The sequence below is a fragment of the Corvus moneduloides genome, chromosome 1 (genome assembly GCF_009650955.1).
Source record: "Corvus moneduloides isolate bCorMon1 chromosome 1, bCorMon1.pri, whole genome shotgun sequence".
Taxonomy (NCBI): Eukaryota; Metazoa; Chordata; class Aves; order Passeriformes; family Corvidae; genus Corvus; species Corvus moneduloides.
The window spans coordinates 396,240-418,274 of NC_045476.1; the positions used below are offsets into that span (position 1 = coordinate 396,240).

General features: G+C 57.2%; 2 protein-coding genes across 7 annotated transcripts; both read right to left on the bottom strand.

Moving 5' to 3' along the window:
• Nucleotides 1-73: 73 nt before the first annotated feature.
• On the bottom strand, nucleotides 74-5,161 carry AOC1 (amine oxidase copper containing 1). Of its 2 annotated transcripts, none has more exons than XM_032098466.1 (5): nucleotides 5,127-5,161; nucleotides 2,951-4,494; nucleotides 1,991-2,279; nucleotides 1,235-1,367; nucleotides 74-1,000 (listed from the first exon to the last, which is right to left on the bottom strand). In XM_032098466.1, exons 1-5 carry the CDS (start codon nucleotides 5,144-5,146, stop codon nucleotides 722-724), a joined length of 2,265 nt encoding a protein of 754 aa, XP_031954357.1. In that variant the 5' UTR covers nucleotides 5,147-5,161; the 3' UTR covers nucleotides 74-721. The 2 variants fall into 2 exon arrangements, with proteins under 2 accessions (XP_031954357.1, XP_031954267.1); XM_032098376.1 differs by lacking the exon at nucleotides 5,127-5,161 and adding an exon at nucleotides 4,851-4,943.
• A 13,420-nt stretch (nucleotides 5,162-18,581) lies between these two features.
• On the bottom strand, nucleotides 18,582-21,993 carry LOC116440276 (zinc finger protein 586-like). 5 transcript variants are annotated; one of them, XM_032101066.1, is made up of 5 exons: nucleotides 21,965-21,993; nucleotides 21,557-21,692; nucleotides 20,959-21,084; nucleotides 19,911-20,791; nucleotides 18,582-19,868 (listed from the first exon to the last, which is right to left on the bottom strand). In XM_032101066.1, exons 1-5 carry the CDS (start codon nucleotides 21,971-21,973, stop codon nucleotides 19,575-19,577), a joined length of 1,446 nt encoding a protein of 481 aa, XP_031956957.1. In that variant the 5' UTR covers nucleotides 21,974-21,993; the 3' UTR covers nucleotides 18,582-19,574. The 5 variants fall into 5 exon arrangements, with proteins under 5 accessions (XP_031956957.1, XP_031956872.1, XP_031956794.1 ...); XM_032100981.1 differs by having other exon boundaries at nucleotides 18,582-20,791; nucleotides 20,959-21,054; XM_032100903.1 differs by having other exon boundaries at nucleotides 18,582-20,791.
• Nucleotides 21,994-22,035: the final 42 nt, after the last annotated feature.

A 22,035-nucleotide genomic window follows, 5' to 3' on the forward strand; every position in this document is an offset into this window, starting at 1 on the left:
TGACTAGACATCGTGACAGGTGGGGACAGGTTGGGGCATCCTGGTGGTCACAGCATTGGCAGAGACGGGGACAGACGAGGTGACATCACCTTTACTGAGCCCAGCACGTGGCATCATGTGACATGTCCCACACCATGGTGTCCCTGTGACACTGGGGTCCCCTGTGGGGCAGAAGGGGTGGCATCACCTTTACTGAGCCCGACAGGTGGTACCGCGTGGCACAGTGTGACATGACTCATGCCATGGTGTCCTGGTGGTACCAGTGTCCTTATGGTGCCGGTGCCAGCATCAGAGGAGGTGACATTGCCTTTACTGGCACATGGCACCGTGTGGCACTGTGTGACACGTCCCACAGCCCAGTGCCCTGGTGGCACCGGTGACCCACATGGGGGTGGAAGGGTTGGCTTCGCCTTTACTGAGCCTGACAGGTGGCACATGGTGCCATGTGGCACAGTGTGACACATCCCACACCCCAGTGTCCCAGTGCCACTGGTGTCCCACATGGTGCTAGTGCCGGTGCTGGGGTCAGAGGAGGTGACACCGCCTTTACTGGGCCTGGTATGTGGCAGCATGTGACACGGTGTGACAAGTCCCACGCCCTGATGGCACCGGTGTCCCCGCGGTGCTGGGGCCAGGGGAGGTGGCCAGGGGAGGTGGCTCTGCTGCATCTGTCCCGCAGCACAGGGCCCATGCCCTAGCTCAGTGTCCCCATGTCCCCGGGTCACACCAGGCGGTAGGTGCCGTTATAGGTGAAGGGCTCGGGGTGAACGCAGGCGCCGGGGCTGGGCGGGGTCCAGCGCCGGATCTCCAGGCGGGAGCAGCTCGGAGGGTCCAGTGGCCGCACGATGACCGGGGCTCGCGATGCCACCGACGGGTCCTCGTTGAAGAAGTTGAAGGGGCGCAGGAAGAAGCCGACGGCGTTGCCAGGGGTGGCTGTGTTGGGGATGTCCTCGGCGTGGGGCACGTGCAGGAAGCCCACAGTCACCCAGGCCACCAGGTCCTTGGGGGGACACACCGCAGTGTCAGTGGCACCAGGGTCCCCCCCACGGGTGCTGAGGAAACCAGTGGGAGATGGGGATACCCTCAGGAACTGGGGACTCCCTCCCATTGGGGAACCCTGTGGAAGCTGGGGAGACCCTCTGGAGCTGGGGAAACCCTGGAGATGGGCCCCCCTCTGGAGATGGAAACGCCCCAGGCCCCTCAGCAGCCACCAGCCCCGTGTGCCCGGTGTCACCTGGTCCTCGATGGTCTCGTTGTCGCGGATGAAGTTCTCGAAGGTGACCGGGGGGTCCCAGGGGTCGTTCTGGGTGTAGATGCTGCTGCTGCTTGGCTCGTTCTCGTGGCGCCGTGTCACGGCCAGGTGGTACCTGGGACAAGTGAGGGGCGGGGTCAGCCCGGGGGCAGGGGGATCCCTGTCCCACCCCTGCCCTTGTCACCCCACTGTGCCACCCATGGCCCAGTCACATCAAGGGGACACAGGGCTGGTGAGGGGCCCGGGGGTCCCCAGCTTTGTGCGCACCTCAGCTCCTGAGGGACTCCCCAGCTCCCAAGGGGTTTCCCAACCCTGGAAGGTCCCCAGGTCTGGGAGGCTCCCCAGATCTTGAGGAGGTCCCTAGTTCCAGGGCTTCCTCATCTCCCACAGTGTTTCCAGACTCCCAGGGACTCTTCAACTTCCAGGGGTTCCCCAGCTCCAGCAGCCCCCTCAGCTCCAGGGTGTCCCAAACCCCCATGGGGTTCTCCAGCTCCCAAGGGGCTTCCCCAGCTCCAAGGGCGTTGTCAGGTCTGGAGGTTCCCAGGGTCCCAAAGACCTACTCCAGCTCCGGGGCAGGATGGGGAGGTGCCAGCAGGGAGAGGTGCCACCACAGGAAGGTGTGACCAGGGGAAGGACACCATGCCCCCACGGGCGATGCCGGTGCCTCAGCACACCTCTGGTGATGCTGGAGTCCCCGTGCAGCCCCCTCCCCACGCCGTGGAACCCCTCGTGCCCCACCTGGCCCAGGTGACACCGCGCTCCTCGCGCCACCCACGGGGCAGCACGGGCCCGGCGTGGGAGCTGAGCTGCAGGCGGAAGGTGCGGCGGTGGCCCCAGCGGTTGCGCCGGCGTGGGTTGGAGAAGAGCAGGTACCGCGGCGCGGGGCGGCCCAGCGGCAGCACGGCCTCGCGCTCCCGGCGCCGCGGCTCCCGGTGCAGCCACGGCTGCACCACGCGCGCCCCCGCGCTCCAGGGGTTGGAGATGTTCTCGAAGCGAATGTCCATCGTCTCGAAGCTGTTCCCGGAGCCTGCGGGGACGGGGTGTCGGTGGAGGAGGTGCAGTGGCACAGACCCCCAGTGTGGGGGTGGGACACGGCGGAGGTGCCACCGTGGAGGGGTGGAACACTGCAGGGATGTCACCATGGATGTGGTCTGGGACCCCGTGGAGATGCCAACATGGAGGGCTGAGATGCCACCACCATGGAAGACTGACCCCACAAACAAGCCGCCATGGAGGGCTGGGATGCAGTTTGAGATGCCAGCGTGGAGAGAAGGGCCTTTGAGGAGATGCCACCATGGAGGGCTGGGACACCAGGAGATGCTACTATGGATGTGGCCTGGGAAATATCACCCTGGGGAACTGGGACTCCACAGAGATGCCACCATGAGGGGCTGGGACCCCAGGCAGATGCCATCACCCATGGGGGGCTGGGACCCTGCAGAGATGCCACCACCATAGAGGGCTGGAACCCCAGATGTCACCAGGGCTGGGAGATTCCACCACCATGGAGGGATGTGATGCTGCAGAGATGCCACCACGGAGGGGGATCATCATCTGAGGGTCTGGGTGATGGCCAGGTGATACCACCCTTCCGGGAACAAGGCACCCCAGCCGCCGGAACCCTCCGTGGGTCCAGCCCCTCTCTCCCAGCGCCCTCCCCATGGCCAGGGGGTGTCAGGAGCTGTCGGGGCCCTTCACCTGCAACATCCAGGTCCACCTTGTAGTGCACCAGGTGGGTGTGGATGTTGCCCAGGAGGTGGCTGTGCACGCGGCTGCCGTAGCGCCGGCCCTCCGGCGTGTAGAAGGTGGCGTGGATGTAGCCGGTGGCGTGGACCTTGGCCTCCAGGACGCCGTTGGGGTAGAGCAGGAAGTCCCAGATGTAGTCATAGTTGTAGACAGTGGAGGTGGTCCTGAGCACCAGCGCCCGTCCCTCCAGCCCCGCGTAGAAGTGGAAGCCGCCCTGGAAGTCACTGTCGAAGTGGCGGCGCAGGGGGACACCCGTGGGCAGCTCGAAGACGCAGAGGGCGTGGCGGAAGCGCACGGGGCCGTCGGCGTCCAGGAGGTGGTGGGCGTCCAGGAAGGTGGCAGTCTCGGGGCAGTCCACACCGCGCGCCAGCTCGTAGCTGGAGGCGCCCATGGCCCAGCCGGCGTCCATGTACTTGGTCTGCATGGCGGCCGGCGAGTGGCCACCGTAGAAGGCGATGGCCTCCTGCACGCTCAGCTCGTAGGCCACGCGCTCGCCGCCGAAGCGCACGTCGAAGAGCTGCAGGCCGGCGGAGGAGCGCAGCCGGAACGCCAGGCTCCAGCCGCCGTACTCCAGCCGGTTCCCGCGCAGCCGGTAGCGCCGGCCCTGCGGCTCGCACACCTTGGCGCCGTGCACCTCGGTGGGGGTCCCGCTGGCGAAGCGCCCGCGGGGCTCGTAGCTGGAGAAGAGGTGGCGGGCGGGGGGCTCGGGCAGGCGGGCCAGGGGCAGCGTCCCCCGTGCGTGGCTCTCGGCCAGCTCCCGCACGCTGGCGAAGTACCGCCCGTTGTACCAGAGCTGCCGCACGGCCCAGCGCCGCGGGTCGGGGTCCTGGTGGTCCAGCAGCACCTCCAGCCCCGCGGGGTGCAGGAAGTAGCCCTCCACGAAGCGCTGGATCACCAGCCACGTGCGGCGCTCGCCGGGGCCCAGCCCACGCGGGGCGATGTCGGAGAAGGTGAGGCAGCGCTCGGAGCAGTTCTGGAAGCCGAAGCCGGTGACCTCGCGCAGCAGCGGCTCCAGCGGGGCCATGGCAGCCACCAGCGCCTCGTACAGCAGCTCGTACTCCAAGCGCGTCATCGGCCGCGCCGAGAAAGGCACGGCCCGGCCCCCCTTGAAGCCCAGCACCCGGTAGGAGCTGGGGCGCGGCAGAGGCCCCACGGCCAGCTCGGTGATGTTGGGCTCCGCTTGCGCCCCGAAGAAGATGATGGCACGAGCCTCCCGCCGCGGCCGGGCCCCCACGTGCTCCAGGAACCGCAGCGCCGAGCGCTTCTTGGGGGGCAGCAGCTCCACCAGGAACAGCGAGTTCTTGGCCAGGGGCCCCCCCTGGCTCGGGGACAGCCCCAGCTCTGGCCGCCCCATCAGGAAGGTCCGCACGGCCCGGAGCTCCTCTGGGGACAGGTCAGCAAAGATGGACGCAGGGTCCGGGGGGTCCGCGGAGGGGCCGGAGGAGGCCATGGTGACCAGCAGGGCCAGCGCCCAGGGGAGCCCCAGCAGCCACATCCTGGGCAACACGGGGACAGGGGGGTCAGCACTGGAGGGGGAATGGGGCACAGCTGAGCACCCCCTGCTCCAGCTGTGCCACGATCCCAGCAAAACTGGGGTGACTACGGGGTGACCCCCAGTGAAACCAGAGACACCACGGATGACCCCCGGGAAAATGGGGACACCATAGGGTGACCCCCAGAAACATTCCCCCCATCCCGGATCTCCCAAGCACCCCGAAAACCCTCTCTCAGGGCGGCTGTTGAACCCCATCCCAGCGCTGAACATCCCCGGTGGGCCTGGGAGACCCCCAATGTCGGAGCCCCCGAGGAGCCCCCCCACCACAGCAGGGAGCCCCCCAAGCCCCCCGCTCACCTGCCCTGGCTCTGCCGCCCCATCTGAGCAGCGCTGCCGGTCTCTGCCCGGCCCTGGGCACTGACTCCCCCTCCGGCCCCCCCCGCCGGGGGCACTGACCCCCCTCCCCGCCCCCCAGGGGCACTGCCCCCCTTCCCGCCCCCTCCCCGCCCCCCGCCCGCGGGCCGCCCCTTCCCGACGCGGCCCGGGGTCAAGGCCACCGGCAGGACCCGTGTCCCCCCCGTCCCAACCGGGCTGCAGCCCCCGCAGCCCCCGTCCCCCCCCCGAAATCCGCACCTTCGCTGTCTCCGCCGCATCGCGCCCACGCGGGGGCGGCGGGGGAGGGACCCCCCGGTACCGAGCCCGGGTACCGAGTCCCGGTACCGACACCCGCCCCCCCCGCGGGTTAATGATCACCCGGGGGGGGCTCAAAGGCGCCGGGGCCGCCCGGTCGTTGTCCCCCCCCCCGCGCTGGGGGGGCTCCGAGCGATCAAATTCCGGGGACGAGGCGGGATCAGAGCCGGGAGAATCCCACGGGAGACCGCGGCCTCTCAGACTTGCCGGGGGTGCGGGGGTGGGGGCGCTCTGGACTCCCCCGGAGCCCCTCCGGCTCCAAACAGCGCCCCCGACACGCCCCCCCCCCCCCCAAAAATCCACATGGAAAGGGACTTTGACCCCTCCATCCCCACGGCTGCATCCCGTTCCCATGGCAACGCGTCCCTTGCCCTCCCATTCCCATGGGAACGGGGCGCCGACCCCCAAAATCCGCATGGAAAGGGGTCTTTGGCCCCCCCAGTCCCCACGGCTGCATCCCGTTCCCATGGCAACGCGCCCCCGGCCCCGCCCCCGGCCCCGCCCCTCCCTCCCAAACCCGGGATAAGTAGATTTAAAGCCCCCCAAAAAAGGGATAATTCGGTATAAAAGCCTCAAAAAAGAACTTAAGTGGTTCTAACAAACCCAAAAATTCGGGTTTTAAAAACAAAAAATAAACCCGAAATCGGATAAGTGATTTTAAAAGCCAAAAAATAAAAAGGGGGATAAGTTGTTTCAAAAGCAAGTCAAACCACAGGAAAAGCCTTTAAAATGCCCCAAAAATGGGTTGCAGTGTTTTAAATCCCCCTAGAGTGGGATGAGCAGTTTTAAAAGCCAAAACCCCCAGGATAAGTCATTTTAAAAGTAAAAAAAAAGGGGATAAATGATTTTTAAATGCCCTGAAAATGGGGTAAGTGGTTTTTCAAAGCCCCCAAAATTAGGATGAGTGGCTTTAAATCCCTCCAAAAGTCTCAAGGTACGTTATTTTAAAAGAAAAAAAAAAAAAAAGAAAGATAAGAGATTTTTAAATTCCCCCCAAAAAGGGGTAAGATGTTTTAAAAGCCCCCAAAATTGGATGAGTGGAAAGAAAAAAAAAAGAAAAGAAAAGAAAAGAAAAGAAAAGAAAAGAAAAGAAAAGAAAAGAAAAGAAAAGAAAAGAAAACTATAAGAAAAGAGAAATGAAAGAAAAAGTGGTTTTAAAGCCAAAACCAAGGAACAATTGGTTTAAAAGCCCCCCAGAATGAGATAAGTGGTTTAACCCCCCTCCCCCAGAAATTAGGAAAAAATAATTTTAAAAGCCAAAAATAAATGGGATAAGTGGATTTAAAGCCACAAACCCGGGAAGAGTGGTTTTAAAAGGGCCCCAAAATTGGGACAAGTGCCCCAAAAGCTCAGGTTAAATCATTTCTAAAGCCAAACCCATGGGATAAGTGCTTTTAAGAGTTCCCCAGAAGTGGAATAATTGGTTTTAAAAGGAAAAATAAACTAAAAAGGTATGAGCCGTTTCAAAGGACTCCAAAAACCCCAGAATAAGTGGTTTTTTTAAAGAAAAAAAAAGAAAGGTAAGTGGTTTTAAAACATCTAAAAATGTATCAAAGGGCTTTAAAAGCTTTGAAAATGGGATGTGTTTTTAAAAGCAAAAATCCCAGTGAAAGTAATATGAAAAGCAAAAAAATCTGGGGTAAGTTATGTTAAAAGCCTCCAAAAATGGGATGAGCAGTTTTAAAAGCATCAAAAACTTGGTTTAAGTGGCTTGAAGGACCTCAAAATGGGATAAGAGGATTTTAAAGCCCCTCAAAAACAGGATAAGTAATTTTAAAAGCTAAAAAATGGATAAGTGGATTTAAAGCCCCCAAATCGGGGTAATTGGTTTTCAAGCTCCCCAAAAATGGGATGAGTGGTTTTAAAAACAAAAAAGAACCAAACCCAACCCAACCCCCCGCTAAAAAAATCCAAAAGCTCACCGGCATAAGTCATTTTTAAAGCCAAAAAAAATTGGGATAAATGGTTTTAAAACCCCTAAAATAATGGGATAAGTGATAAAAGCCAACACCAACGAACAAACAAAACAAAGAACTCCAGGAAAAGTATTTTTAAATGCCAAAAAACAAAAATGGGACAAGTGATTTTAAAAGGACATAAAAGAGAGATGAGTGGTTTAATAAACAAAACAAAACAGAAGAAACACAATCGAGATAAGAAGTAGAAGTTTTAAAGCCAAAAAAACTGGGATTAATCATTTATAAAGTTAAAAAAAAAAAAAAAAAAAAAAAAAGTTGTTTTTAAAGCCCAAAATGGGATAAGTGGTTTTAAGAGGAAAAAGAAAACCAAACAGAAAACGTCATTTTTAAAACCCACAAAATTGAGATGAGTGGGTTTACATGCCAAATAAAATAAAGGGGGGGAGTAATTTGTTTTAAAGGTCAAAAAACCCAGGATAAGTCATTCTAAAAGCCAAAAATTTAAAAGCCACGAAAATGAGGATAAGTGGTTTAAAAAGAAAAAAAAAAAAAAACAAACAAAACAAAGCAAGTCTTTTTGAAACCCCTAAAAAGGGGGTGAATGGTTTAAAAAACAAAATAGCCCAGGATAAGCACTTCTAAAAGAAAAGGAATTTTAAAAGGGAGATGTGGATTTAAAGCCACAAAAATGGGCATAATTGGTTTTAAAAGAAAAAGTGGGTTTTAATGCCCCCAAGCCTCAGGATAAATAATTTTAAAAACCTAAAAATGGGATCAGTGCTTTTAAAAGCCCCACAAACTGGGATAAGTGGTTTGAAAAGTCCCCCAAAATGGGGTGAGCAGTTTAAAATTAAAAAATAAAAGATGAAAACCAGGATAAGAGGTTTTAAAAGGGGAAAAACCCCAGGATAAGTCATTTTAAAAGCAAAAAAGTTCAAATCCTCAAAAACGTGTATAACTGGTTTTAAAAGGCTCCCAAAATTGGGATAAGGGGTTTCAAAAGCTCGAGGAGAAAAAGGGATAACTTATTTTAAAAGTGAGAAACCCTGGGATAAGTAATTTTAAAATAAGCCCCAAATTTAAAGTAATGAAAACTGGGTTAAGTTGTTCTTAAAGCCACCAAAAAAAAAAAATGGGACAAGTGGTTTTAAGAGTCCCCAAAACCAGGGAAAGAGATTTGAAAAAAACCCCAAAAATGAGATGGGCAGTTTTAAAGACCCCAAAAAAAGACCAGGACATGTGGATTTAAAAGTCAAAAAACCAAAACCTCGGATAAGTCATTTTAAAAGCCCCCAAAGTGGGATAAGCGGATTTAAAAACCCCAGAATTCCCCACGCGAGGCCTCATCCGCGCTCGGCCGGGTTTGTCCAGGTTCCTCCTTCCCTGGAGCTGGTTTCGCCCAGCTCACCGCTCCCTGCTGTTGACATTTACTGGAATCATGTTGGCATCTGCTCATGGAAAGGTGCCTCTCCCGCAGCCCGGGTGCACAGGAGAGCATTTTCCAGAGGCGCCCTGTCCCGCTGTCCCCGCTCAGTGCTGGGGTCCCTGGGGCTCTCCTGGGGGTGCCCCGGGATCCGGGGTCGTTCCCGCAGCTCGGGGTGCCCCGTTCCCTTTCCCGCTCCCTTTCCCGCTCCCTTTCCCGTTCCCTTTCCCGCTCCCTTTCCCGCTCCCTTTCCCGTTCCCTTTCCCGTTTCCTTTCCCGCTCCCTTTCCCGCTCCCTTTCCCGCTCCCTTTCCCGGTGTGCCAGCTGGGAATTCTGCCCGGGTGGGCGCTGGCTCTGCCTCCCCAGGCCTGGCACTCCCTGCTGCTGCCCCCGTGGTCTGCACGGCGGAATCTCCAAACCTTTCCCATCTCGCAGGCCTGCGGAGGAAGGATGTGTGCCGAGGGCTTCACAAACAATTCCGCGGCTGTTGACGTCTTCAAAATGGGTCTGGATGCCGCCGGTGCCTTTGGTGCCTCACCAAGCCCAGCCAGCCTGACTCCTGAAACAGACAGGGCTCTGCGTGAGACTCAGCTTCTGAGCTTTGGGGTAAAATGCCAGGCTCGAGGGGGGATATGGGGCAGGCGGTTCGGGAAGGCTGCACCTTCCTGGTGCCTCAGCAATGGGGAAAGCAAGAGAGCAACATACGGCCAGGAGTATGGGATAAAAGGGAGTTTGTGCCCTCCAAAACCTCAGGAGAGAAAGCCCACGGGTGTGTGCCCCGGTGGACTCTCTCCCTTTGTTTGAATAAAGTTGAAGGACTCCTCTGTCTCCTTTTTGGATGCAGACCTCTGGCGTTGGTGGATTTTCCTGACACCTGGAATTCAGGCCTTCCTGTCTGCCCCCTGTGCCCGCGGTGGTGGATTATGCCAGGGGAACTCCCTCCTCTGGCAGGGTTTGAGGCAATTCTTTGCATTCTCCAAGTCCTGCCCCCACCCCATGAGTCAAACACGGCCTCCAGGGACCTCTCCTCAGTTCCCAGGGTGTCCATGGGGGTGAACGTACACAGAAAAGAGAGAAAAGACAGAAAGAGCAGAAACAACGACAGGGTAATCACACAGCAATCAATAACTGTTCCAATAGCAGATTAATCAATAACTGTTCCAGTAAGAGATTAATCACACAGCAATCAATAGATATCCCAATAACAGGGTAATCACACAGCAACCAGTAACTGTTCCAATAGCAGATTGATCAATAACTGTTGCAATAGCAGGTTAATCAATAACTGTTCCAATAAGAGGGCAATCACACAGCAATCAGTCACTGTTCCAATCAATAAAACAGAAATCCAGTTGCAATCATCAGCCCAATTCTCATCAGCCACTCTTCCCATACGGTGAATTCCAAGGATTAGAATGTGGATCCCAGCCAGGTGCTGGGACAAACACCCTGGAGCCAGTCCTGGCGTTGGAACGATTGGGAATTTCTGGTATTTAATTAACCATTTCTTTCATTAACCATTTATTTCATTAACCATTTCTTTCATTAACCATTTCTTTCATTAAGCACTTCTTTGATTTTGGCTCAGGCTTTTCCAGTGGATGACATTGCCTGGGGAATGGTGACACAACTTCCAGCTTCAGTGGGATTTAACATTCCACATCCCCTTGCTCCTACAACAGCCTCTCTAACTCCAGCCAGTCCCTGAGGCCATTTTTGACTCTTGCTGGACCTGCAAGTCGAGCTCTCTGCACCCAAACCCGGCCTGGTTCCTGGGAGCCTGGATCTGCCAAGGGATATTTTCCAAGGCCTGTTGGTGTTGCTGTACCAGGGAATGTCACCCCCCAGGAGCTGATCTGCTGTTTGTCACCTGCTCAGGTGACCCACACAGGACCTGCTCAGGGGATCACACACACACATATAAATATACAAATAAATAAATGAATAAATAAATAAAATGATAACTGATAAAAAAAGTTACAACAACAGGGTACATATATCTCTGTATCCCCTGAGCAGGGACAGTGCTTTCCTTTGTGGTCACTCCAGGGGCTGAGTGAAGGAATGAAGGAATCTGAACATTCTCCTTGTTTCCATGGGAAGTTACATTTGACTCCTAATCAATGCCAGTTCTTCTGCCAGCTTTAACACAGGGGCCTTGATCTCTGCACTGTTTATGTTGTGCTGTAATCTACTGGTAGTTCTTCAGTTTTATACTGTGGAGTAATTGTGATTAGGATCTTTCACCTGTTATTTCCTACCTGTTTAATAAAGAATTCATTTTACAAAGACACCTCATTTGCCATCATTAGAACATGTGGGCCAGAGGCAGTCCTTAAATTTAACTGTGGCCAAAATCTGAGGCTAAGGTGGGACAGGAGCACTGTCCCACCCTGGACCAATGCCCTGAATCAGGAACATCCCCAGGCTCATCCAGCTGGGGCAGGAGAGCTGCTCCTTGCACAAGTCCAGGTGTCATTCAAGCACATTTGGGGCTTGAAATCAGCCATGGTATTCCACAGCTGAATCCCATTCAGGGGTATCCCCTGAAAATACACAGCACGTATTAAATAGGTTCTTTCTCAATCAGCCAAGGGGATTTCTGGGTTTTGTGTAAAATCGATCGTCTTTGACACTGGAATGGGTGTGAATGGGTTTCTCGAGGGGGTTCACAAGAAACAGGGGTCTCTCTGAGCACATCCGCACAGAGCTGGAGGAATTCACAGGCTGTGTTCTTGTCCCACCAGGCAGTCCTGCACACTACAAAAAATTGACTTCTGGCACATGGGGTGCTTTGTGATCCTGAGAGGTAGGAGGTGTGAGGGGCTGAGGAGGTGTGAGGGGCTGAGGGAGGCGTGAGGGGCTCAGGGGGTGTGAGGGGCTGAGGGAGGTGTGAGGGGCTCAGGGGGCTGCGAGGGGCTCAGGGGGGGTGAGGGATTCAGGGGGTGTGAGGGGGCTCAGGGGGTGTGAGGGATTCAGGGGGTGTGAGGGGCTCAGGGGGTGTGAGGGGCTGAGGGAGGCGTGAGGGGTTCAGGGGGTGTGAGGGGCTCAGGGGGGTGTGAGGGGGCTCAGGGGGCTGTGAGGGGTTCAGGGGGTGTGAGGGGCTCAGGGGGGTGTGAGGGGGCTCAGGGGGTGTGAGGGGTTCAGGGGGTGTGAGGGGCTCAGGGGGTGTGAGGGATTCAGGGGGTGTGAGGGGGCTCAGGGGGCTGTGAGGGGTTCAGGGGGTGTGAGGGGGCTCAGGGGGTGTGAGGGATTCAGGGGGTGTGAGGGGACTCAGGGGGTGTGAGGGATTCAGGGGGTGTGAGGGGGCTCAGGGGGTGTGAGGGGTTCAGGGGGTGTGAGGGGCTCAGGGGGGTGTGAGGGATTCAGGGGGTGTGAGGGGGCTCAGGGGGTGTGAGGGGACTCAGGGGGTGTGAGGGGCTCAGGGGGCTGTGAGGGGGCTCAGGGGGTGTGAGGGGACTCAGGGGGTGTGAGGGGCCCAGGGGGTGTGAGGGGGCTCAGGGGGTGTGAGGGATTCAGGGGGTGTGAGGGGGCTCAGGGGGTGTGAGGGGGCTCAGGGGGTGTGAGGGGACTCAGCGGCTGTGAGGGGTTCAGGGGGTGTGAGGGGACTCAGGGGGTGTGAGGGGACTCAGCGGCTGTGAGGGGTTCAGGGGGTGTGAGGGGACTCAGGGGGTGTGAGGGGCTCAGGGGGTGTGAGGGATTCAGGGGGTGTGAGGGGGCTCAGGGGGTGTGAGGGGGCTCAGGGGGTGTGAGGGGCTCAGGGGGGTGTGAGGGATTCAGGGGCTGTGAGGGGGCTCAGGGGGCTGTGAGGGGTTCAGGGGGTGTGAGGGGCTCAGGGGGTGTGAGGGATTCAGGAAGCTGTGAGGGGGCTCAGGGGGTGTGAGGGATTCAGGGGGTGTGTGGGGCTCAGGGGGTGTGAGGGGTTCAGGGGGCTGTGAGGGGCTCAGGGGGTGTGAAGGGCTCAGGGGGGTGTGAGGGATTCAGGGGGTGTGAGGGATTCAGGGGGTGTGAGGGGGCTCAGGGGGCTGTGAGGGGGCTCAGGGGGCTGTGAGGGGTTCAGGGGCTGTGAGGGGTTCAGGGGGCTGTGAGGGGGCTCAGGGGGCTGTGAGGGGTTCAGGGGCTGTGAGGGGTTCAGGGAGGTGTGAGGGGGCTCAGGGGCTGTGAGGGGTTCAGGGAGGTGTGAGGGGCTCAGGGGGTGTGAGGGGCCCAGGGGCTGTGAGGGATCCAGGGGGTGTGAGGGATTCAGGGGGTGTGAGGGGCTCAGGGGGTGTGAGGGGTCTCAGGGGGTGTGAGGGATTCAGGAAGCTGTGAGGGGGCTCAGGGGGGTGTGAGGGATCCAGGGGCTGTGAGGGGTTCAGGGGCTGTGAGGGGTTCAGGGGGGTGTGAGGGGCTCAGGGGGTGTGAGGGGCTCAAGGGGCTGTGAGGGGTTCAGGGGCTGTGAGGGGTTCAGGGGGGTGTGAGGGGCTCAGGGGGTGTGAGGGGCTCAAGGGGCTGTGAGGGGCTCAGGGAGCTGTGAAAGGTTCCACAGCTCTGTGTCCGTGGGATGTGAGTCCAATATGGAAATTTTTTGTGTACAAAAGTTCTCATACAAAATAGAAAACGTTTTCATATAAAATATTTTCAAGCAAACACATTTTTGCTTTAGGCCTCTGCTCTCCAGGGGTCAGAGATCACGCTGTGATTTAATTTTGCCACAAAACAAAAACCGTGGCTTTACTGTTGTTGAGGTGATAAATAAAATTATTTCCTTTTCAAACTGAGTTGTTGCTTTCCCCCCTTTATTTTTAATTTCATTTTTTAATTAATTTAATTTAAAATTAAATTCCAATTTAATTGCCCCCGTCCCATTCCTTTACAATTCTGCTGCAGTGAATTGCACCCACAATCCAGAAACGTGTGCTGTAGAGCAGTGCTATAATCACCATGCTAATTAGAAAAGATAGAACTGAGGTAAAATTAAGATCCTTTCTCAGGACACATGGCAGGAAACCCAGCTGTTCATCAGACACGTTCTAGTGGGAGTACAAGTGTTTCCAAAAATGGTTACAGGACTTGAGAGTTGCTAAAAGGCTTTTCTGCATTTTATCCATTCCCCATTTGGTATTTTCTCTTGTTTTGTTAAAATCATTCCGTTCACTCACTAAAATCTTTTTTTAAATTACCCAAATAATCATAAATTTAAAGCCTTCTGGGCAGGACTAGGAAGGTTAACACATGCTTGCACGATCCCAAATATGCATCAATTCTTGCGCCAACTCCCAGTTTGGCTGGATTTTCTGATTCTCACTTGGTTGAAACAAAAGTATAAATCCAGAAGATAAAAGTTGTTCTCACGTTACTCTTTCTTTTTCAGCAAAAAGACAAAATAAAATCAGCAAAACCCAAAAAAACCCCATATAAAATGGTTTGGTTTACATTATCCTGTTAATATTTGGTCTCCCAACAAGTTGCTCTCGGTGAAAACACGAACAAATCACCAAAATCAATAAACTGATAACACAAGCGGTTATGGGGGCGGTTAAAAGCCCCATCGGTTTCTGTTCGCAGGTTCCTGTGAAAAGAAAAGTGAAAGTTCGACCTGCGACAGACGGATCTTTATTAGAAACAAAAAGAAGGAACAATCCCTGGGGCGTTGATTCAGTTCCTGTGTAAAACCGCAGAAGTCACTAAAAGCGCTTAAAAGCCATGATCGCGTCTGGCTCTGGTTTTCCCATTGAAACCCTCCGCAGCCGCCCCACTCCCAGCTCCCTGGTTCCATTTTCGGGGCCTGGGGAGCGCTGGCACTGCCAGGAGAAGAAAACAATGCAAACCCTCCCCGTTTTAGGGGGGTCTCCGCTGCTCTGCGCAGCAGCAAAGCGCTGCTACTGAACCGCCTGAGAGAAGCCGGCCGGATGAGGGACTCGGAGGTGTAAATCAGCTCAGCCGCGGCATCCGGGCTGTGAGCTCGCAATGTTTAATTCTGCAGCTGTTGGAAAAGCCGAATCAGCGGCAGCTCCAGGAGTTTGGTTCTGTGCCGTAACAAACCCCGGCGCTGCGACACTCCGGGAGCGGGGACGCAGCGTCTGGGCGGCTCTCAGAGGTCAGATGAACAGACCTCCTCCTCCCGGAGCCAGGAATGACCTGATAGAGCCAGGGGTGACCCTGAGGGAGCAGGAGTGACCCTTATCAGCATCGCAGATAGCGTTTGCTCGGGGGATTTTAACTCTGCTGTCCACCCAAATCCCCGCCGCACTAAAGCTGACTGGATTTCAATTCGCCTGATTCATGGCCAGATTTTATTGCCCCCATGGCATCGTTTTGTTACCAAAACCTGTAAAATGAAACTCCTTCACACCAATGCGGCATTAAAGAGCAGGAATTCTTTATCCGGCCGGATGCACGAGGGGATTTCTCCTCCCGGTTGTTGTGTGTGCTGAGCACCACAGAGGCTCCTGTTCAGATACCGTATTTCACAGACAGACTCATTGATTTTCCCGGAATAAACAGTCCCAAGGATCTGTTGATAACCAGGCATCTCACAAGACTTAGAAGAGTCAGTCCCAGCGCAATTAAATATTGATTTCAGCGGAACTTCCGGGCCTTCCCTTGCCGTGTCAGTGTGACATGGAGGAGTCTCTGGCCGTCTCCCAACACCAAAACGCGCCAGTCCCCCGTCTGCCTGGGCGCTTCTGCAAAATCAATTTACCAATAATCCCCTGGGGAATTCCCGTTTTACCAGCCCTGGAGGCGGCCTTCTGCCTTCCTTGGGATTGTTTTGCAAACAAATCCCATTTTTCAACGACTGACCCATTAATTTCTGTCATTTTTGTGCTGACTATATTCCTTTGCAAATGGATCACTCTATTCTCTATTTCCCAGTGTGTTTCCTGATGGTTTAGTTCCGTTATCCATTAATTCTGGAGGCAGTTACCTGCCCACGCGAGGTTACCAATCAGCTGCTGGGATTTTCTGAGGCTCCCAATGACGGGGCTGACTGCCTGTCCTGATCACCGATATTTGGGGTTGTTCCAGGACGTTCCGTTCTTTTCCAGGGATTAGTGCACGGCTCCCTTCCTCAGCAGCCTCTCGAGCTGCTTTGTCAGCTCAGTGGTTCGCTGGAATTAGTGGGGACTCTTATGGGCTTCACAAGGGCGCCGCGGCTACTTCTTTTGCCTGTTGTAGGATTTTGGCCGATTTCTCCTTTGTGCTTCACAGGAGCCTGGGGAAAGCCGGCCGGCCTCAAACAGGGCTTACCTAAGCTCAGCATTGTCCTGCTCCAGTGGGGCACCCTGGTATTCCAGCATCCTGCTGGTGGCATCCAGTGTCCTGCTCTTTGTTCTGCGGGGGGCACAGAGCAGCTTTTGTGCTTCCCGGGTTCAAGCCCCCGCAGTTCCCACCGCTCTCGAGCATCTGGCTCATCCTTTACTTGCGCTGTCCAACTGCCTGGGAAATGCTGGATTCTCCCACTCCGAAGCAACTCTCGTGTCCAGAGGTGTTACAGGAACAGGCACCTTGGGAGAGAGCACAGCGAGCCCTTTGAGTCCCCTCAGCACTGCCGGGGCCGTGCACGGTTCAGCTCTGCCTGGATGAAAATCCGGGGCTATTTTATAAATGGCCCTTAAATCTGCGCTGATCTCCGTTCCCCAGCACTGCTGTGTTATGCTCTGACCCACACTCCTTCCATAACCCACATTCAAAATGAAGTTTTATAAGCTTTTCCAAAGTTTTCCTTGCCTTCCCCTCCGTAGAACATTGTGTCTGCCTTCCCTGGCTGGCTTCAGGTTTGGGAGGGATCCTCAGCAGTTTGGCCACCTTTGATCACCGGGGCACCTCGGGGCCCACGCCAGTGGGGTTACAGCGTTCCCTACATCCCCTGGGATTTCTTCTGCCTCATTTGATCCCTGTAACATAAAAATCTTTGCCTCAACAGCTTTTGATTCAGGTGTTGGAATTTGTATTGCCCCATCCAGGAAGGTTTTTGAGCATCCAATTTTCCAAACAAGTCTCTCCCCAGCCAGGGGTTTGGGCACTGAGCAGGTACAAAAATTCGTGTGTCCCCCAGTGTTTCCTTAATTCAAATGGAAATGGTTGTAACAAAGGCCTGGTCCCCTTCCTCCCTGCCACACCCACAACAGGTTCCCAGATCAGTTTCGCTCTGCAGGAATTCAACAGTTCCTCCTGCATTAATTAAAAATTTACCTTTTCCTTCCCTGGCATTTAAAACCAGGGGCTCAGCTGAGGATGATTCCCCCAGTCCTCATCAGGGGGTTCTTCATCTCCATCTCAGGAGCTTGATGGTTTGGAGAGCCAGATTTGGGGTTCCTGTCTGGTTTCCCCTGGCTTGGGGACACTCTGTTTTCCAGTGTCCCCTTTCTTTACAAATTCAGCCACAGGACTCAACCCCTTGTTTCCCAGCGAGGGGGTCCTCCCCCAGTATCCCCCAGAGCTTTAATGGGCATCCCAGGGGGAATTCTCTCCAGAATCCCCCCTTTCACCACGTGAACCTCTTCCCGTTTAAACCGTGTGGCATTCCAAACCTATTCCCGTTTAGGAGCATTCCGAAACGGGGCATTCCAAACCCATCCCAATTTAGGAGCTCCCAGAAGGGACCCTAATCCTTCCCTGTCCCCGCCTTAGGGACCTTTAAACCCCACCCTGGGGAGCCTTTGCTGTGCCTTCACCCCTTTAAAGGGAAGGATGCCTTGGTCTTCCCAGGGGTCCTGCTCCCGTTTCCTGCGGCCTGGGGGTCTCAGCTTCTCCCCGAGAATCCCTCGAGGTCCCGCGGTCCCTCAGATCCGTTGAAATTCAGGAGTAGCTCCCGTCCAGGTGCCAAAACTGTTACCAGAAATCGGTAAAAATGAAACTCCTTGACACCAAGGCAGCAGAATTCCTGCATCTTAACGCTACCCTGGTGTTGAGGAGTTTTATTTTCACCGAGTTTTGGTAACGCAGCTGGTTTTTCCTTAGAACTGGATTTCCCTTAGGAAAGCTGCTGTGGGGGCAGAGGCACCATGTGACCCCTGAGGATGTGGGAAAACGGGAGGAAATGTCCTTCTGGACCTCAATCCCGTCCTGAAGCTCCTCCGGGTGCCAGGATGAGCCACATCCAGCCTCTCCCTTCCTCCGGAGCTCAGTTCCAGGGATGGAATTCCCGTATTTTTAAGCACCAAGGAGATTTAGTCCCAAAAACTCACATCCTTGAGGACACCTCAGCATCCCACCCCCCCCACGCTCGCGGCTCTGGTCTAATTTCAGGAATTTAATTGGGAAAATATCTCCCGGCCTCGTGATTTCATCTGAAAGGAAAAAAAAAGAAGAGGAAATTTGGGGATTTTTCCTGGTTATTTGAGTCCTGAGCACAAAGGACTCAGCCCAGCCCCTCCCCCGCCGTGTCCCGTCCTGCCGACCCCAATTCCGGCGGCTCCTCCACGTGTGCTCCCGGCACGTTGAACTGGGACATCCCAAAAAAGCCACCGGGGCCGCGGCGTTGTCACAGCCGGGGGTGGCAGGGAGGTGACACCGCCACGGAGCGCAGGGCTGGGAATGCTGGGAACAGCCTCAGGTGGCACCTGGAGGGCATTAGGTAGGATTTGGGGAATATTTGGGGAACATTCCTCCTGGAAAGGGCTGTCCAGCCCCGGGGGGTTTAAAAGCCGTGTGGATGCGGCACTTGGGGACATCGTCAGGGGTGGCCTTGGGGGACGGGTGAACTGGGGGCGTCTGGGGGCTTTCCCGTCTCAGCAATTCCCTGATTCCGTGGTGTCCCAGTTTCCCCAGCATGTCCCGCTCTCCCTCCCAGCTCTGTGGGCAGATGGAGTGTGTGTGGGGAGTCTGTCCCCATTCCCATGGGAATGTCACCATCTGTCCCCCTGCTCGGCTACAGCCGGCTGGGGGGACATTCCCAGTGCTCCCAGTGCGGAGCAGCCTCCAGTTTACTGGGAAGGGAGGGAAATTCCCATACTGGGAGCAGCTGTGGGGTTCCCCTGTACAGATTGGGCCATACTGGGAGTGGCTGTGGGGCTGCAGGTGCCCCCCCCGGTGGGTCCCCCACCTCAGAGCCTCATTTGCATTTTTTACTCATTTCGACATTAACTCAGATTTTTGGCGCTTGTTTATTTGGGGGAGCGGGGACACTGAGAGGACACGAGGTGGCTCCTGCTGTCACAAGAGCCCTGTCATGCTTCAACCATGACAAAGACCCCAGAGGAGTCTCCTTCCTTCCTCCCTCCCTCCCTTCCTTCTTCCTCTTCCTCCCTCCCTGCCCTTCCTCATAATTAAAAAGAATAAATGGAATAGAAATAAATAGAATTAAATGGAATAGGAAGAACAGAATGGAGTAGGAGAACTGGACTAAGCAGAAGAGAACAACTGGAGTAACTTAAACAGAATTAATTAAAACAGAAAGAATAGAAAAGAATAATAAATGAAAAAATTAAAATAAATTGAGTTGAATAAACTTCTGGCTTTAAATACTGACACGGGGCAGGGCACTGGTGGCACTGGCACGGACTGGGAAATGCCCCGAAGGGACATTGCAGGGTCCAAAGGCACTTCAGTGTCTGAAGAGAACACGGAGAAATAACCCAGAGGGATTTTGCAAGGTCCAAAGATACTCCAAGGTCACAAGGCACACGGAGAAGCAACCCTGGGGGATTTTCTCAGGTGCGAAGGTAACATGGAGAAACATCCCAGAGGAATTTTCCAGGGTCTGGAAGAACTGGGAAGCGCACTGGAGGGCATTTCAAGGTCCAAAGGCACTTCAAGGTCCAAAGAGACACGGAGAAATGTCCTGGAGAGATTTTCCAAGGTGCGAAACGGACACGGAGAAACCTCCCAGAAGGATTTTCCAAGGTCCAAAGGGACATGGGGCAACATCCCAGATACTTTAAGATCCAAAGGGAACATGGAAACACATGCTGGAGGGATTTCCCAAGGTCTAAAGGGACACGGAGAAGTCCCTGGCTTTCAGAAGCCTCCAGGGGCTCGTGGCTCCAGGGGTGCCCTGGGGAAGCCGCGGCACCGGCGAGGTCACATCCATCGGAGCACCAGCACAACAACCCGGTCCCGCGGCTACTGCTGGTCACCCGCTGGGAGGTCCCTGTGCCCGCAGGGGTCCCTGACCCCGAGGGGTTCCCCGGCCCTGAGCAGGTCCCTGTGCCCGAGGGGCTCCCTGTCCCCAAGCATGCCCCCATCCCCGCGGGGGTGCCTGTCCTTGAGCAGGTCCCTGTCCCTGAGCGGGTCCCCATCCCCGCGGAGCTCCTTAACCCTGTCCCTGAGTGAGTCCCCGTCCTCACGGGGGTCCCTATCCCTGTCCCTGAGTGGGTCCCCATCCCCACAGGGGTACCGGTCCCTGTCCCTGAGTGGGTCCCTATCCCCACAGGGGTACCGGCCCCTGTCCCTGAGTGGGTCCCCATCCCCACAGGGGTACCGGTCTCTATCCCTCTCCCTGAGTGGGTCCCCGTCCCCACGGGGGTCCCTATCCTTGTGTCTGAGTGGGTCCCCGTCCCCGCGGGGGCCTCTGTCCCCAGGCTGGTCCCTGTCCCCGCGGGGGCCTCTGTCCCGAGGCAGGTCCTCGTCCCTGCGGGGCTCCACGTTGCGGGGGCGGCAGCGCCGGCGCGTTCTCCGGTGCGTGCTGAGGTTGGCCCGGGAGGCGAAGGCGCGGCCGCAGCGGGCGCAGGGGAAGGGCCGCTGGCCGGAGTGCGCCCGGCGGTGCAGCCGGAGGTACTCGCGGCGGGAGAAGACGCGGCCGCACTCGGGGCAGGGGTGGGCGCGCTCGGGGCCGCGGTGCTCCCGCAGGTGCACCTCCAGGCTCTCCCTCCAGCTGAAGCTGCGCCCGCAGCGCCCGCACACGAAGGGCCGCTCCTCGCCCGGCCCCGCCGCGCCCGCCAAGCGCCGGTGGCCCCGAGGCAGCGCCCGGTGCGTGTCGCGGTGCCGCAGCAGGTCCCCGCGCAGGCAGAAGGTGCGGCTGCAGTCGGCGCAGCCGTGCCGGGCCCGGTTCCCCCCCCGCAGCTTCTTGTGCGCCAGGAGGCTGCGGCGGTGCCGGAAGGATTTGCCGCAGGTGACGCACAGGTACGGCCGGCCCGGGTGCGCCCGGAGCGCGGCCTCAGGCCCGGAGCGCGGCCCGCGGGTGCCGGCGATGAGGGGCCCCGACGCCGCCGGCACCTCCCGGGAGAGGGCCCTGGCGCAGCCCCCCGGCTCGGAGTCACGCCAGCCAGAGCGGGAGACATCGGAACCCAATTCCCAGTGTCCCCCGGCGTCGTCCTTGCTGTCAGAACCACTCCAGGCACCTGTTGGGAACAGAGTGTCACCATGGGAGAGTCCTGGACCCACCGCCGGCCGCATGCCCACCCCTGTGACACCGTGGGGAGACTCCCAGCACAGTCCAGGGGGTGTCAGACAGCGGCTCTGGCCAGGGCCAGCCCCCCAGCCCCATAGGGTGTCCCCAGTCACTCACAGCTGTCCGCAGTGTCGGGAGCTCTGCCGTGCTCCCCGGCGCAGGGAACCCCCCCGTGTGACTCCTCCTTCATGTGGGTGAACTTGGAGTTGGGGTCTGTGTGGGAGGAAGGACTCTCAGTGTTCCCTGCAAGGCATGGGGAGTGTCACCAGGGAACCGTCACCAGGCCGGGGGGCTGTGCTGGGGGTGCGGGGGCAGCAGGACGGGGGGACAGCGGGGCCAGGCTACCTGGTACCATCATTCCTCACACCCGGGACACATCCGGAGCCCCGCTCTGCATGGAGAGATGGGGGTGAGCTCTGTGGGGCAATCGGGCTGCGGGCCCCCACCTCGGCCTCCACACCCACAGCTTGGCCTCGGAACCCCCAGCTGAGCCTATGGACCCCCCGCCACGTACCCAGACCCCTGGCTGAGCCTCTGAACCCCCGACTGATCCCCCAGACCCCGACTCAGCCTCCGGACCCCCAGTTCAGCCTTCAATTGTGTCCCCAGCCCCATGGCACTTCCAGCCCTGTGGCACCCCCTGTCCCGGGCACCCGCAACCCCACGGCACCCCGAGCCCCGTGGGACCCCCAGCTCCACGCCCCCGTCCCCTCACCCAGGCTGGCCACCAGGTCGTAGTTGTCGCCCATAACCTCTCGGTGCAGGGCCCGCTGCCAGGGCGCCAACTCCGCCCACTCCTCGGGGGAGAAATATACGGCCACTTCCTCGAATGTCACTTCGGGGAGCACCCCCTGGCAGGGACAGCGCGGGGCTCAGGGGGGCCGGCGGCACCGCCCCTCGCCGGGCACCCCAAGGGGGTCACCCGGGGCTGCAGCACCCCCCCGGGCTCTGGGTGCCCGACCCCCCGCTAATCCCGACCGGAGGCGTCGGGACAGCCCCGCCCAACCCCGCCACCCGTCCGCAGGGACCCCCGGAACCCCTCCCCCGCCCAGGGCCCGGGCCCTCCACCGGGACACCGCGGCTGCAGCACCCCCGGAGCCCCCCGGGCACGCCCCGGGCTCACCCGCTGCATCGCCGGGCGGGGCCCGATGGCGGCGGCGGAAGGGGCTGGGCTGGGGGGCGGCACCGGGCGGG